This window comes from Colobus angolensis, unplaced genomic scaffold (assembly GCF_000951035.1).
Source record: "Colobus angolensis palliatus isolate OR3802 unplaced genomic scaffold, Cang.pa_1.0 Scaffold6, whole genome shotgun sequence".
Lineage (NCBI taxonomy): Eukaryota > Metazoa > Chordata > Mammalia > Primates > Cercopithecidae > Colobus > Colobus angolensis.
The window spans coordinates 25,949,352-25,966,757 of NW_012119598.1; the positions used below are offsets into that span (position 1 = coordinate 25,949,352).

General features: G+C 38.2%; 1 protein-coding gene and 1 pseudogene across 5 annotated transcripts; one reads left to right on the forward strand and one right to left on the reverse strand.

The window, feature by feature from the left end:
- Window positions 1–1,452, reverse strand: part of LOC105526827 — a 37,019-nt pseudogene extending 35,567 nt beyond the window's left edge.
- Window positions 840–12,004, forward strand: GMNN (geminin, DNA replication inhibitor). Of its 5 annotated transcripts, none has more exons than XM_011962797.1 (7): window positions 840–1,144; window positions 3,155–3,230; window positions 6,595–6,672; window positions 7,397–7,541; window positions 9,978–10,060; window positions 10,343–10,453; window positions 11,550–12,004. In XM_011962797.1, the coding sequence occupies exons 2-7, from the start codon at window positions 3,180–3,182 to the stop codon at window positions 11,709–11,711; spliced, it is 630 nt and encodes a 209-aa protein (XP_011818187.1). In that variant the 5' UTR covers window positions 840–1,144; window positions 3,155–3,179; the 3' UTR covers window positions 11,712–12,004. The 5 variants fall into 5 exon arrangements, with proteins under 5 accessions (XP_011818187.1, XP_011818188.1, XP_011818190.1 ...); XM_011962798.1 differs by having other exon boundaries at window positions 840–1,012; XM_011962800.1 differs by having other exon boundaries at window positions 840–943.
- Window positions 12,005–17,406: the final 5,402 nt, after the last annotated feature.

The window sequence follows — 17,406 nt, forward strand, 5'->3', positions numbered from 1 at the left end:
CGGTGGGAGGCCGTAATCCCAGCACTTTGGGAGGCCGAGGCGGGTGGATCACTCGAGGTCAGGAGTTCGAGACCAGCCTGACCAATATGGTGAAACCCTGTCTCTACTAAAAAATGCAAAAATTAGCCGGGCGTGGTGGCAGGCGCCTGTAATCCCAGCTACTCGGGAGGCTGAGGCAGGAGAATCGCTTGAACCCAGCGGGCAGAAGTTGCAGTAAGCCGAGATCGCGCCACTGCACTCCAGCCTGGGTGAAAGAGCGAGACACCGTTTCAATTAAAAATAAAAATAAAAAAAATAAGGAAAAGGCTAGACGTAATTATTACCAAGATGTTTCTGCTCCTTCAAACTGCAACAGCAGTTGTAATTTCAGTGCCTAGAACAGTAGTAATTGGCACGTATAAGGCGCTCAATGAATAGCTGCAGGATTAACTGACCATTGTCTCCCTGAACAATTCCTCCTGCACCATACCATAGTCAAAACACAAAAAGCCAAAATATAAAAGCCCCTAATACAACTACGAGTCCGTGGAGCCAGGGCTTTACACAAATGTATGTCGCGTCCGACATATTAACACATACGCACATACAATATTTTGTTCTTCCGGTGTTAACGACTAATGGAGGCAAATCTTTCTCCCTTTCGTAAAGGGCTAAAACTTTGCATTTTAAGGAAGTTCCCAGAGCTGGGTCGGTGGGGAGGGTCAAAGGGCACAGACTTCCCAGATCGCAGAAAACCCCCCACGGTCTTAGTACTCGCTACCGTCTACCGCGCAGGCGCAGGAAGGGGCGGGACCGAGGGGGAGAGGCGATTCGCGGGATTCCAGAGGCCCCGCCTCTCGCTGCGTCAGTTGGTCACGTGGTTGTTCGGAGCGGGGGAGAGGAGTTGGTAGGGCTTTACTGCAGAGCGCGCCGGACACTCCAGCGACAGTGGGGATCAGCGTAGGTGAGCTGTGGCCTTTTTCCAGGTGCTGCAGCCACAGCGTTCGCTACAAGGATTGAGCGTCTCCACCCAGTAAGTGTGCAAGAGGCGGCAGGAAGTGGGTACGCAGGGGCGCAGGGTGCACAGCCTCTAGACGACTCGCTTTCGTTCCGGCCACCCTCTGAAGCCGCGTCCTACTTTGACAGCTGCGGGGCCGCGGCCGGGGTAAGGGCGAAGGGGTTGTTGAACGGTCGCTGGTGGCGCGGCGGGGTAGGGAGGTGAGTCAAGGGACTGCCCCATTGGCTGGGTCGGTTTTGGCGCGCTCTCACTTCCACGCTCCCTATTGGCTGGCTGGCGCAGTTCCCGAGTCGCGCGCCGCGGTTGGTAGGTTCGGGCGCGCGGGGCCACAATGCCCGCCCCCTAGCCTGGCGCTGGGCCTCCGGGACCAGCTGGCTGGGTCCGGGCTTGGGGAGTGCAACGCTGGTGAAGGACTCAGCCTGGGCGTGCCTAGCTGTGGGGATGAGGCGAGGCATCCATCCTCTTGGCAGTTAAATGGCTGGTCCTGATCTGAGGGATCAGCAAATTTGGCTCATGGGAAGAGGTCGCTGAACCCTGCGTCTCCCATTAAACGGATACTGGCGTTGCTAATACGAGGTTCGCATGGACCCCTGTCCTATGCTAGGGTTTTTAATCTAGCTATTGAAGAAACTAGAGAATAACAAGCAAGTAAGGGTGCAAGGTCGCTGACGGGCGTGGGAAACTTGTGAAGGATTAGACTGCTAAGTGGTTTTCAGCTTTTTTCATACTAAAGTACATTTTACATCGCAACCTAGGACACAGCCATCTAACCAACTGAGACATTGATGGAAGCGATATTTCTCATCTTTTCAATTCCATTCTGTTCAGTTGTATTTTTCTAAGCAGTGTTGCTTATGACTTACTAAATAATTCTGAGATCACGACCCACAGTTTGAAGAACATTGCCTGGGATCTGTTTACTGGGGCCCAAACCGCATTTTCTTAACATTAAATGCAGTAGAAAATAGCAGGGTGCACGCACAAATTAGATTGTTTTGTTTTCTAAGCTTTTTTTTTTTTTTTTTTTTTTTTTTTTTTTTGTGAGACGGAGTCTCGCTCTGTTCCCCGGGCTGGCTGGAGTGCAGAATCTCGGCTCACTGCAGCCTCCACCTGTCGGTTTCAAGCGATACTTCTGCCTCAGCCTCCCGAGTAACTGGGACTACAGGCGAGCACCACCGTGTCCGGCTGATTTTTGTATTTTTGGTAGAGACGGAGTTTCACCATGTTGGCCAGGCTGGTTTCGAACTCCTGACCTCAGGTGATCCGTCTGCCTCGACCTCCCAGCACTTTGGTGATCACTCAGGCGATCCGCCTGCCTCGACCTCCCAAAGTGCTGGGATTACAGATGTAAGCCACCGCGCCCGGCCTTTCCTAAGCTTTTTTGTTTGCACATGTGTGTGCGCGCGCGCCAGGACACAGGGTAAAATGTATTAATGTTAGAAAAGCCACTGCACTGAGTAAAGGCATGGCCACAAAAATTAGGGACATCTGTCGAGTAGGCACAGGCGCAGACACGGCGGGGGGCAGTGGGTAGTGGGCAGTGGAGGAGCAGTTCAGATGCTGAGTTTGTTGTGAGTTTGGCCAGTGGTCTAGTTAATCACATTACATATATCCCTTTCTACCTTTTCCCTCTTTCTTGCTTGTTAGTACTTTATGTTACTGGTTAAACATTTCCTACAAATGTAAATGCATGATCTCATTTGACCAGATATTAAGTCGGTATTAAGTTATTGTCAGAGCCGAGTTTATTATACCTTAAATCTGTCTTTGAAGCAGGAAAGTTAAGATGTTGCTCTTTAGGATGGACCCTAGTGTCTGTATATTTTGCTATTTCTGGTGACTGTTTCTCAGATCTTTGAGAGCCCTGTATTTAATCCATGACAATATGTTTAGAAATTTTAAACCAGTTTTAAAAATTGGTTTAAAATACATTAATTTCATTTTTTCAGACATAATTATTATGTGTGTATATATGTAAAATATAGATATCAAGAGTCATTAACTTTAGTCACCTTAGTCATTAACAGGGCTGAGTTTGGATTAAGAGAGAAAAAATAATAGTTCTACTGTACAATAGTATAATTTTTATGATTGTAAGTGTTTTAAACCTAGACTCCACGTTCAGGGGTGCAAATCATATTGTTTTTTAATTACTAGTCTTCTGTGCTGCACCATCTACATAATGAATCCCAGTATGAAGCACAAACAAGAAGAAATCAAAGAGAATGTAAAGGTATGTGATTGAATAACTATAATTTTTTTTGTAGAAAGCATGGGGTTAAAATAAAAGTATTCTGACATAATTTAGCCAAATTTAGCCTGGCTATAATTTCTGTAAGCCTTGAGTTAGTCAGAGGATGAGTAACACTAGAGAACGTTTTAAAAAAACTAATTACGATAGAATATTAAGTGTGACCCAAGAATGTGGGTTGTCTCTTATTTTGGTCTTTCAACAGTGGTTTGTAGTTTTCAGAGCATGAATTTTACGCAATTTATGTTAAATTTTTTCCTAAGTATTCGTTTTGTGGTTATTGTGAATAGAACTGTTTCCTTAATTTCATTCTCATTTGATCATTGCTACTGCATAGGAAAAGAGTTGACTTTTGTATCTTGATTTTGTGTCCTGAAACCTTACTGAACTTGTTTATTAGTTCTAATTGTTTTTTTGTAGATTCTTCAGGATTTTCTTTTCTTTTTGTATTTTCTCTGTGAAGATTCCAGAAGTATCTTTAGGATTTTCTATGTATAAGATTATTACTCCTTTGTTTCTACTCTTATATTTCATGAAATGATGTTATTAAAATCCCTGGTGTATATCTTCAGAATTAAGGGTCTTTGACCACAGACATGTTTTGCATTATATTACACGTTTTTCTAGAGTATACCGTATTCATTACCATCTAACCTATTTGATTTGCAATACTGTTTGAATCCTTATATGATACTTTCTCTGGAAATCTTATTCCAAGTATTTATTGTTCGGACAACAGGACAGAGTTTGTTTAGTTTTGAGTTTATAATTTTGACTAGATTCATATTTGTGGTCCTAAGTGAATTTACAATTTAGCTAGGTCCTTCCATAGAAATTAATATGAATACCTTGGGAACTGGACCACATCTTCAGGAAAATTATCAATTTGTGGGTTTAAATTAAATAAAGAGCCAGGTGCCCATGGTGGCTCATGCCTGTGATCCCAGCTACTTGGGAGGCTGAAGTAGGAGGATTGATTGAGCTCAAGAGTTTGAGAACAGCCTGGGCAACAAAGGGAGACCTTGTTTCTAAAAAACCATAATTAGCTGGGTGTGGTGGCACCCACTGGTAATCCCAGCTGCTGGGAGGCTGAGGTGTGGGAGGAATTGCTTGAGCCTAGGAGTTTGGGCTTCGGTGAGTTATGATTGCTTCACTGTACTCCAGCCTGGGTGACAGAGTAAGACCCTGTACCTAAAAAAAAAGTTTTAATATTAAGTAAACTAAATCGAGTACCTAAAAGCCGTTGGTAAGTATAAGCAAATACCTTTTGAAGGGTTTTTTATTTGCCTTGCTTTTCTTAGGATTCTTACATTATTTTTCTTGAATAATAGTTCGCATTGACAATTTGTGAATTTGATTCCATTAGCTTCCATTTAGGATGATGGCATCTTCCCACAGTGCTTTCTGTGTGATTATTTAAAATTTTTGTTATGAAATTTTTGAAATATTTAAAAGTAGAGTCAGTATTTTAATAATTTACTTCCCCAATTCAGCGATTACCACTATATGGCCAATTTGGTTTCATCTGTGTCCTTATTTACTCCACTTTTCCTTCATTGGATTAATTTGAAGCAAATCACAGCCAAATAATTTATATATTTCCAGCAGATACATTTTTTTAAAAAGTATTATGTTTACTAGCTACAGTAAAACTATCTTGAATATAAAGATTACTGGGTTCTGTTTGGTTTTGGTTCTACCTCCAAACTGAGACCTTGGGTGGGTTAGCATTTCAGCCTCAGTTTACTTATCTGTAAATTGAGGGAACTGGACTAAAAGTAGATCCTTGTGAGTTGTATGCAAAATTCTGTGTGAATGTACTTTTATGTGAATTTTTTGGGGGAGAGGATTCACAGAATATTAAATAGTTTTCCAAAAAGGTTAAAACCCATTAATATACAAGAAACTTTCTGGCTTTAAGAGTCTATTATTCCAATGCATACTCTATATACAGAAAATAATAATAATATTACATTGTTTTAGGCCAAAGTCTATACAGCTTATATAAATAAAAGTTAAATCTTGGAAATGGTCTCTTTTTTTTTTTGGTGACAGTAATTTAGCTTGCTTCTTTGACCATTATTAACAGCAAGCATTTAAATAAATTAACACTTCTTACTAGTAAGGTTCCAATGTTACATTTTCTTTTATTTGTCTGGAGACTGTTGACTAATCTATAATCTAAATTATATCTGAAATGTTGGTATAATATTTGTTCTCACAGTAGCTGGCGTTTGTCCTTCAGTTAAATGGTGAGATAATAATCAGCAGTAGAAACTTGACCGTGGGAAAGGTGAACTCTTGTCATGTGAGGTACAGTGTGGAATTAGTAACTTTCTCACGCTGGTATGGTATCATGTTCTTGCTAACCTTGTTTGAGTATTCACCATTGTTTGCTATCCCATGGTGGCAGTATAACTAATGATATTTTGCAAAAATAAGAGAGAACTTTCAGGTCATGAAATATACAGGAAGTTATTTACATATTACAAGGAAGGCAATATTTTTACCAAAACAATAGCTTGGGCATTTTAGAGTAGTTTAGTATGCCTCAGGCACTGACATTTTAGCCGCCTTCTAATGAATGGGCTTGAAGCAGAACTGCTTCTACTATCAGGTAATGATTGAGGGGGGATGTCTCTTACACATGTACTTTGTTTTGTGTAAAGTATGTTCTGGAAAATTACATTCTTTTGGTGAGTACATGTAAGTATTTGGGGGATATTCATGATTTAAGGAAGCCTGAGATGAATCTTTGTGATTAGGGAAAGAAATGTTTTGCAGTGTAAATGATTAACCTTTTCTCCCAGTTGACCTGTTTGGTGAGTTCATACCATAAATGTTACGATGTTTGGTTTTATAAAAGAGTACCTGTAAGTTTTTAGTTTTTGTGTGGAAGATTTTTCGGAGAGAATACAGATATCCTTCTTGTATTAGAATTTTGTCATATATAGTTTGAACTGTTCGTTGGAGCCGAGGAATTTTGTTATGTTTGTTTTAACTAGATATGATTAACTAAATGACCATAGCAAGAGCATACATTGAAATGAGAGAAGTTACGTGTGTTTGTGTCTAGTTTGGGTAATATGATTCATTCTTAAGAATTCTTCAAACTTTATTGTAATTTTTGGAAATAACAAGTTTGTCAGTTGATTAAACCAGTGTCTTGTTCATAGGTAACCTTATAAAATTTTATAAGGTTTGTGTTCTTAGTGTTTCTTCCCCCCCCCCCAAATTATAGAAGGACTAAGAGTAACACTGCATACAGAAACTCAGTAACTAAATAACCATATAGCAACTCAGTAACTAAGTAACCATATTGCAACTCATTATCTTGACTTTTTAGAATAGTTCTGTCCAAAGAAGAACTCTGAAGATGATTCAGCCGTCTGCATCTGGATCTCTTGTTGGAAGAGAAAATGAGGTATGCACTATATGGCTCAAATGGGGTACTGGTGATACAATGTCTACATTAAAAACATTTCTACTATTTTCTTGGTCAGAAACACATACATTGTTGAAATTTGAAAATAATTTGGGAATAGCAATTATATATTTCCCATAGAAGTGATTTTGGTTTTGATTGTTCAGTTTAAGAAGTTCGCCGGGTGTGGTGGCTCACGCCTGTAATCCCAGCACTTTGGGAGGCCGAGGTGGGTGGATTGCCTGAGGTCAGGAGCTTGAGACAAGCCTGGCCAACATGATGAAACCCCATCTCTACTAAAAGTACAAAAACATTAGCTGGGTGTGGTGGCACACAATTGTAATCTCAGCTGCTCGGAAGGCTTGAGGCAGGAGAATCACTTGAACACGGGAGGAGGAGGTTGCAGTGAGCCGAGATCACACCACTGCACTCCAGCTTGGGTGACAGGGTGAGACTGTCTAAAAAAAAAAATTAAAATTAAAATTAAAAAAATAATTTCAGCTAAGCTCTAGACCCCAGTCTAATCCAAAATAATTGTTGCAAATAAAATTCCTAAAATATTACTATACATTTTGGTAGAATTTTTAATTGTATAACTTTTTTAAAGATCCAGAGATGTAAAAAAGATACGCGTTCTCTTTTTTTAATACATAAATGAAAAACCACCTGATTTTCTTGTTAATTAAATCAAAGTAAATACAGTTGATAAGTGTTTTCATTATAGCTGTCCACAGGCTTGTCCAAAAGGAAACATCGGAATGACCAGTTAACATCTACAACTTCCAGCCCTGGGGTTATTGTCCCAGAATCTAGTGAAAATAAAAATCTTGGAGGAGTCACCCAGGAGTCATTTGATCTTATGATTAAAGGTATGAAAAAATAGATAACTTTTGTCTTAAAATTTTAAATTATAAGGAAGAATTTGTTAATACTATTATGAATTCTGCCAATTGCCGTAATCTGGGGTTAGTATAACAGCACTATAAATGTTTTTGTGTGACCATTTGTTTGACAAGATCCATGTGTGGATGAAATGTTAGGAAAAGGAGGCCCAGTGCAGTGGCTCACACCTGTAAGCCCAGCAATTTAGGAGGCTGAGGCAGGAGGATGGCTTGAGTCTAGAAGTTTGAGACTAGCTTGGACAACACAGTGAGGCTCTATCTCTATGAAAAAATTAGCGGAGCATGGTGTCTTGTGCCTGTATTCCCAGCTACTCAAGAGGATGAGTCAGGAGGATCACTTGAGCCTAAGAGTTTGTGGCCTCAATGAGCTATGATAGCACCACTGCACTCCAGCCTGGGAGACAGGGCAAGACCCAGTCTCTGAAGGAAAAGAAAAGGGTGGGGGGAAAGGGTAGTTATTAATATGACAGCTCTGATATTGGATTGCCTTGTAAGGATTTACAAGACTTGGAAATAGGCTTTTTAGAAGAAAAATGTTTAGATAATGAGTTGAAGTATGAAAGAAATTTGAGTATTCCAGGAGAGTATGGCGTAAGGAAACCAGTAAAAATATGGATGAAGAGAGTGAAGATGAATGAGAAGAATTATGTCTGTAATAAATATTAGTTTTTAATAGAATGGCAGTATACATCAGAAGAAGAAGCAACTGATATTTTATAAGCATTATGGAAGATTATTATTTCTGTGTGAATTATAGGTCATTGGATGTTAATTACTGATAATAAAAGTGAGGCCTAGAGAAGTTAATTGACTTGCTCAAGGTCACAGTAACATTTGGGCTCATTTTGAATTGCCTTGAAAACAGGAAGAAGAGAAGAAGACAGTAGGATTTTTATTAGGAAAAATTAGGAAAGGTTGACTGGATAGAAATAAAGAAGCTCTTTAAAAATATTGTAGATTAAAGAGCAGGATTTGTGACACTCATATCTGATTAAGTTAAAAATTACATCAAGGATTAGTTAAAATAAACTAAAGTTAAATATCAAGACAAATAACTATACATCATACTGCTAATATAACCCCAGGTGAAAAACATTATCCATCTAACCCTTTGGCATATATGGTAAAAATTAAAATAACTGCAAAGAAATCCCAAACTTTATTACATTTGTTGTTTGAACTTCATTATATTCGTTGGCAGTGATATTGTAATTTTGAAAAAAAAAAAATTGTGTATATTTTAGGATTGAGCAAATGAGTAACATGTTGAAGTATTCCATTTCCTAGCACTGCCCCTAAATAGGTAGAAACAAACTACACCTCTGTAGCAAGGAGCACACCCTGTATCCAGTTCTTGGTTTTAAACACTATTCTTCACTAAAGTTCCTTGGAGAAATTGCTGATTCCAGGTCAGGGGCAGGGAAACTTTAGGTGATCATGGATTATCTTGTGACAGAAAATAAGGAAGTACTCAAAAACGGGTGGACATGTTGAAAGAACACACGTAATCTTGGAAGGATTCTCACAGACTAAAGTTGGGAAAATTTGAGCATCAAAATGAATGACGACAAGAATGGATTATAATACATTGAATACAAAAGGATGTATGAGTCCATACTGATAAATTTTCTTTTAAATTGGGGTAGGAAAAGTTTTTATTTACAGAATAATGCTAACTACTACATGTAGAAGGAATTACATAAGTGAAAAAAATCGATTTTCCATCCACTATATAAGTAATAGATATAAGCCAAAAACATCAATCATCAATGGAATTAAACTTAGGTAAAAAGTTGTTGGAGAACAGGGTATTGACACAGTCTCAAATATTTTACTCTACAGATCATTAGTTAATTACTAAGGGAAAAAGTTTACAAGGCAGAAATCTGATAGATAGCATCTTAATCAAATGATCAAATTTAACATCTTCAATATCATGACAAATTGGCATGTGCTTCTTGATGATACACTGAGGATACATACTTACATTGTATTCTTATACTATACTTATATAGTATTCCTGCCAAAAATGTTTAGTTTGAATCTAATCATGGAGATAGAAATAAAAAATTAAGGATGGTGTACAAAATAGCTGATTGGACTTTGTAAAAATGTCATTGTTACATAAAAAGACATGACCTCACAAAACAAATGTGTTGCAAAAATCTTTAATAATCTAGGTGGGAGAGATATACCTATTGTACTTTTGTTGTAATTCTTCTGAAGGATTGAAATGTTTGAAATGTTGGGGAAAATACAATACTGATTTTCTAACTTTAATCTTTTAAAAATGAGTCTTACTAAACAATATTGGGGGGTACTAAGATTGGAAATTTTTTTGAAACAAATTACTGGGTTTTGACAGTAATGATTTTTAAAGTTACATGTAAAATATTATTTTAGAAAATCCATCCTCTCAATATTGGAAAGAAGTGGCAGAAAAACGGAGGAAGGCGCTGTATGAAGCACTTAAGGAAAATGAGAAAGTATGTATTGAGTATCATTTGTACCATTTTTAAAAATTCCAGGATTGTTTTACTCTTGCTGCTTAGCATATTTTGTTAGAGCAATATGAGCTGGCTTTAATATTGGCTTAAGAAAAGTTTAAGTAAAAATGCAGTTCTTGACAGAATTATACAAAATGAATCCTGTTGTGTTGAGAGTTAATTCTATGCTGCATGTCCTCCACGTTATATACTTGGAGGCATGTAATTTGATTTATAGCAAAGCAAATCTATAGAATACTGAACTTTATTTATGTAATATAGCTTCATAAAGAAATCGAACAAAAGGACAATGAAATTGCCCGCCTGAAAAAGGAGAATAAAGAATTGGCAGAAGTAGCAGAACATGTACAGTATATGGCAGAGCTAATAGAGGTAGGTAATTTAATAGTTACCTGGTTCAAATTTGTGTATTTGTCTATAAAGTTCAGGTAGTATATAGTGTGATCCCTTTGAAGTGTTTGAGCTCTGGAATCAGATTTCCTGCATTTGAGACTTAACTTCCTTCCTAACACCATTAAGTTTGCTGGGTAGAGTGGGTTTCTCTGGTCAGGGCTTCATCTTCCTCATCCATAAAATGAGAGTAATGATGCCTACCTTATAGACTTGTTATGAGAATTAAATGAGTTGAATTAAATGAGTTATACTAGATGGACAGTTGCAAGGAGTACTTGCAGAGAGTAAAAGTTCAGTAACTTAATTATTATTACGAAGCAAAAGACCATCTTTTTTTGGAAGAGTTATTAAAAGGAATTATCCCTGGAAAATAGGTATAGAAAATTATTTCATAGTTGACACATTTTTAGATAGTTTTAATTTTAATACCAGCTTGACATTACTGTCATTTATAAAATTGTTAATTTGTACACTAAATAAGTTTTGTGGTTTTATCTGACTTCAAAACATTTTGTAAGTAGCTAATGTGTTTGTTAAGAATTAGCCTGGTAAGTGTTGCTTTATCAGACTTGACCTTAAAAAGGTTTTAAGATTTATTTATTCATGTTTGCAAAAAGTTTGTCTTGCTGATGGGAAGAAAGTTTTTCAAATCAAAACTTTTCATGTAACTGAATTGTGACCTTACATTTGAGACCCATGATAGAATTAATGTTTGAAGTTTGCATTTGGAAATAGTGTGGTAACTCTCTTAACTGCCTTAAAAGTATTAATCCACAGCTGATTGAAAATGTAGAACACCTAGTTGTCCCTGCAGCTGATTGGGAAAGTACCTGTTTATAGTCTGAAATCATTTCAGTGCTTTTAAAAAAAAAGGCAAATTATTAAACACTTTGCTGACTATGATCTAGCATGGTAGAGACTTTGATATCACACTGTTTATAAATGAATTTATTGAGGGGCAAGATGAAAAAAATCTCATAGCTATATCAGTATGCTATACAGGTCAGCTATATCAATATGCTGATCAACTTAGGTTTTAACATTTTTACAATAAATTATTGGTTTATTCTTTAAGAGACTGAATGGTGAACCTCTGGATAACTTTGAATCACTGGATAATCAGGAATGTGATTCTGAAGAAGAAACTGTTGAGGATTCTGTAGGGGAAGACTCAGAAATTGGCACATGTGCTGAAGGAATTGTATCTTCCTCTACGGATGCAAAGCCATGTATATGAAATGCATTAATATTTGTTGAGAATTTTACTGCCAAAGTTTACCTCCACTAGTTCTTTGTAGCAGAGTACGTAACTACATAATGCCAATTCTGGAATCAAGCTTCCTTGTTTGAATCCTGGGACCCTATTGTATTAAAGTACAAATACTATGTATTTTTAATCTATGATGGTTTATGTAAATAGGATTTTCTCAGTTGTCAGCCATGACTTATGTATATTACTAAATAAACTTCAAACTCCTGTTGAACATTGTGTATAACTTAGAATAATGAAGTATAAGGAGTATGTGTAGAAAATTTGTCTGTTTCTATGCTTTGATGTTGTTCTCTTTCCATTCTTTTGCTAACTACCTTGGAGAAAACAAGGAGAAAACGAACTTAAAGTATTTAGACTGAGATAGCTGAGGTTTTAACTCCCAAACTTTGTTGTACCTCAAGCTCACTGTAGACACTATTGATATTAACAGGTAGTTTTATGGAATGGAGCATGAGAATCTATTTTCCAAAAGCTTTTCAAGTGAATGTGATTAGCCAGTGAGAGGCTCAACTGGGCTAGCAGGATCAGACTATTCGTGAAAGCTTAAAATGATGGATGATGGTGATAATCCTAGAGAAACAAAGTGAGGAGTGGGTGAAAGTTCGACAGAAAAAAATAGGAATAGCTGAAAATTATGGAGCTTTTCTATTTCACATATTGGTGTAGTGCAAAGTATGTAAATACTGAAGAATAAGAGTAGGGTCAGATTCATTAGGGATTTCCCATATATACTAAGTTTTGAAGGAGGAAAAGTACAAACTAGGGGTATGCAGCACTGAAATTAAAGTTCTGTGAGAGGCATACAAGCAGTTTTGTATAAATTGGCAATAAAGAGCAATGTCATGCTTTACGCATTTTTTTTCCCCCTTTGAGACAGAGTCTTGATCTTGTTGCCCAGGCTGGAGTGCAATAGCACCATCTCGGCTCACTGCAACCTCTGCCTCCCTGGTTTAGGTGATTCTACCTCAGCCTCTGGAATAGCTGTGATTACAGGTGCCTGCCACCACACTTGGCTAATTTTTGTATTTTTAGTAGAGATGAGGTTTCACCATGTTGGCCAAGTATCCTTACAGAACCTTAATTTTCTCTTTTTTTTTTTTTTTGAGACAGGGTCTCACTCTGTCACCCAGGTGGGAGTACAGGGGTGCAATCTCAGCTCACTTCAGCCTCCACCTGCTGGGCGCAAGTGATCTTCCTACTTTAGCCTCCCAAGTAGCTGAGACTACAGGTGCGTGCCACCACACCCGACTAATTTTCTGTATAGATGGGGTTTCGCCACGTTGCCCAGGCTAGTCTTGAATTCCTGGCATCAAGCAGTCCGCCTGCTTCATCCTCCAAAGTGTTGGGATTATAGGCGTGAGCCACTGCACCTGGCCTTAATTTTCTTTAATACTGAGATAAAGCCTACTTCACAGTGTTATCATGAAGATTAAAACCTTTAGTGTCTGGACTAAGTGCCTTAAAAATGGAAGGTATTATTAATCTATAACAACATTGTCCAGTAGAACTTATTGGGATGATGAGAATATCTGCTGTACAGTACGGTAGCCATTCCTGTGTGGCTGTTTAGCACTTGAAGTGTGGCTAGTGTGAATGAGGTATGGACATTTTAAGTCACTACAAGAAGCTAGTGGCAGTTACGTTAGTGTGGCTCTGTATGTTTCAGGTTTGGATCACTAGCCTAAAGATAGAATTAAAGAATAGGTGAATTAATTTTAAAAAAGGAATTGAAGAATATTCTGGATTAGAGCACGAGGAGAATCGGCTGAGAGGCCTTTAGCATGCTTAAGAAAGGAAATAGGTAAGTAGAATAGGGACTCGGCAAATAGAAAGTATTTTTGTAAAATGCCAGGATTTGATGGTGCGGAGCAAAAGGAGAGGGAATTGAAGGGGATTAAAAAACTAAGGTAGTAGCTAAAACCATAAAACTTCTAGAAGATTATATAGAAAATTCTTAGTGACTTTGGGTTTGGCAGAGAGTTCTCAAAATAGGACACAAAAAAGCATAAACTTTAAATTTAACTTTGTAAATTTTAAAAATTTTCTGAAACACAGGCACATAAAAAGGCAAGAGCAGACTGGGGGAACATATTTGTAGAACATAGCCAACAAAGTATTTGTATCTATAAAGAACTAGGATATATATGAGATGGAAAATAAGTGCATGAAAAGATGCTTAATGTAATGCTCAACATTAGTCATTAAGGAGTGCAAATTAAATGACAACCAGATAACTGCTACGTACCTTTCAGAATTGTTTTAAGTTTGAAAAATAAAAACAACTATATCAAGTGTTAAGGATGTGAAGCATCTGAAACCCTCATGCAGTGGTGGTGGCAATGTTAAATGCTGCAACTGCTGTAGAAAAGCTGAACAATTCCTTGAAAGTTATACGTACACATTTTATATGACTCAGCCATTCCACCCCGGGTATTTACCCAAGAGAAACGAAAGCATATGTCCACATGAAGAGTAGTTCGCACATTTTCATAGCTTTATTTGTAATAGCCAAAATATCCATTGGTAACTGAGTGGATAAATTATGGTATAACCATACAGTGGAATACTATTTAGCAATAAAAAGGGGACAAAAGGCTGGGCGCAGTGGCTCACACCTGTAATCCCAGCACTTTGGGAGGCTGAGGCGGACGGATCACGAGGTCAGGAGATTGAGACCATCCTGGCTAACGCAGTGAAACCGTCTCTACTAAAAAATACAAAAAATTAGCCAGGCCTGGTGGTGGGCACCTGTAGTCCCAGCTACTAAGCAGACTGAGGCAGGAGAATGGTGTGAACCTGGGAGGCAGAGCTTGCAGTGAGCTGAGATCGTGCCACTGCACTCCAGCCTGGGTGACAGAGCGAGACTCTGTCTCAAAAAAGGGGATAAAAATTGGTACACACCACATGGATGAATCTCAATGTTGTGTGACAGAAGCCAGGTAAATTCATACTGTATGCTTCCATTTATTTAAAATCACAAAACTACAAAGTATAATGAGAAAGCAGATTAGTAGTTGCCTAGGGGTCATGTAGGGGCTGATTTTGGGGACATATTTTAAGCTTCTAGTCCCTGGGAACTGACCCTAGTGATGAAGAATTTGTAGTAATTTCCTGTGGAAGGTGAGTCTGAGTTTTAATTAGGTATCAAATGTTAATATAACATGTCAGCCAGGTGTGATGGCTTACGCCTGTAATCCCTACACTTTGGGAGGCTGAGGCAGGCGGATCACTTGAGGCCAGGAGTTTGAGAACAGCCTGGCTGACATGGTAAAATGCTGTGTCTACTAAAAATATAAAAGATTAGTTGGGCATGGTGGCGCACACCTGTAGTCACAGCTTTTCGGGAGGCTGAGGCACAAAAATTGCTTGAACATGGGAGGCAGAGGTTTTAGTGAGCCTAGATTGCACCATTGCATTCCATCCTGGGTGACAGGGTGAGGGTCTGTCTCAAAAAATAAAACCATGTCAGTGAAAATACCTTGGAGAAGGGGTCAGGGAGCCTGGCCAGTTAGAACAAGTTCTTTGAAGTTGGTTTAGTAACATGCCATCGAGCTTCCTTAAGGAAATGGCAAATGGATAAGAATCCGTTGGAAAAACAGTATGTATGAAGTCTGGATTAGACTGAACTAATTTGCCAATATGTTTTACAAGGCTAGCATAACTGATAGCAAGATTTGAGGATGGACCAGCTGGGTGCGGTGGCTCATGCCTGTAATCCCAGCACTTTGGGAGGCCCAGGTGGGTGGATCACTTGAGGTCAGGAATTCGAGACCAGCCTGACAAACATGGTGAAAACCCGTCTCTACTAAAAATACAAAATTAGCCAGGTGTGGTGGTGCACACCTGTAGTCCCAGCTATTTGGGAGGACGAGGCAGGAGAATCACTTGAACCCAGGAGGCAGAGGATGCAGTGAGCTGAGGTTGCGTCTTTGCACTCCAGCCTGGGCGACAAGAGCAAAACCTCATCTCAAAAAAAAAAAAAAGAAGATTATGAGGATGGACCATAAGGTTGGAGTGGGAGAGTCTAGAGCCCTATTAATACGAATTGAAAAATCATACATAAAATGGCAAGTCTAATCTACTAAAAGATAAAATGACCAAGTTAGGGTTTATCTCAGGAATGCAAGACTGCTACAATATTAGTAAACATGAAGTTCTTTATATTAAAGGAGAAAAAGCATATCCTGTTAATAGATGGTAAAATAGCATTGAACAAATCCAACACCCTTTCTGGTAAAAACTCTTGGTAAGCTAGGAAAGTAAAAAAATTTTAACCTGAAAGAAACTACGCTACCCATGTTTAACATAATGCTTAATGGTGAAGCTTTGGAATTAGTTTCAAGGTCAAGAGTAGAAAAGGATGGACCACAATTATTTCCAATTCTTTTGGAGGTTGATGCAATAAGACCAAATGAAGGATAATTATAGGAAGGGAAGAGAAAAGCTAATCCAAGAGCTGCTAGAAATGAATTTTAAGACTACACCATAGGTAAGATATCTCCCCCAAATAAACAGAGGTGTTACTAGAAGAAAGAATAAATTCTAGTGAGCCAAAAAGCAACAAACGTCCACCACACTGCCTTAGGGCCCTTGTACTTTTGGTTTGTGTAGAAAATTTCCTTGTCTGTCCCACACCCTTCAAGATATTTCAGTTGACTTTTAGGTTGTAACTAATCAGGTTGTTAGGTCAACCAAGAAGGACAAGAATTGGTGTATACATATCTGAGCTCCTTGGGACCTCTGGATGAAATAACTCTTACGGTGTATGTGTTGTGTGTTTACCAGACGGTTTCCCAGCAGGATTAAGCTTCCGTTTACCTACAGTGGCAGCTTTCTTCATACTACATCTTTTGTTGGCTTTCTTCCCTTCCCTATTGCTAGTTCCTGAGATCACCTCCCAAATAATATCTCAAATCCTTAAGCAAATCCTCTGATTTGCTTCTAGGAAAACTCAAATGTTTGGAGAGAGGAACTTAGAAGGGACAGCAAAGGAAAACAAAATCACTGTTGTTAAAGCTTTGGTAAGCCAGTTTAAAATTCAAAGTTTAGAGTAAAAATGCCTCAGCTCAAATCTGAACCTTGTATCTTCCTTCCTTCAACTGAAAGGGGTTCCAGATACCAAAAAGGAATTTGAGTAGAACATATTATTAGACTACCTTATAAGCTAATCTTCTGTAGATAAAATGTTAACCAAAATTTCTCTAAACATTGTCACAGAGAGGCCTTCAGCAATTTCTGGTTAAACGTCAATTGAACAGAGCCATTTAATTTCTGTCTTTCCCAAACCTTATTAAAATGACAGTAAGCTGTAAAAAACATAATCCCGTGCTGGCAAAGCAGAGTCAACAGAAGGTGAGGCAAAAATCACAATGCAGGGAACAGAATAAAACAAAAGCAAAAGATGTAAGTATGGCTGAGCAATCCCATTTCTAGAAACTTATTCAACAGATATACTCACACATGTGAAATCACACATATTTAAAGTTATTCGTTACAACTTTGAACTATCAAAATATTGGAAATAACCTAAATGTTCATCAGTATAGAACTGGTTATATAAATTACAGTTCACCTTTGAACAAGGCAGCCATTAGGGAAGCCAACATCTGTACAGTTGAAAATCCGCATATAAATTTTTCTTTTTTTTTTTTTTTTTTTT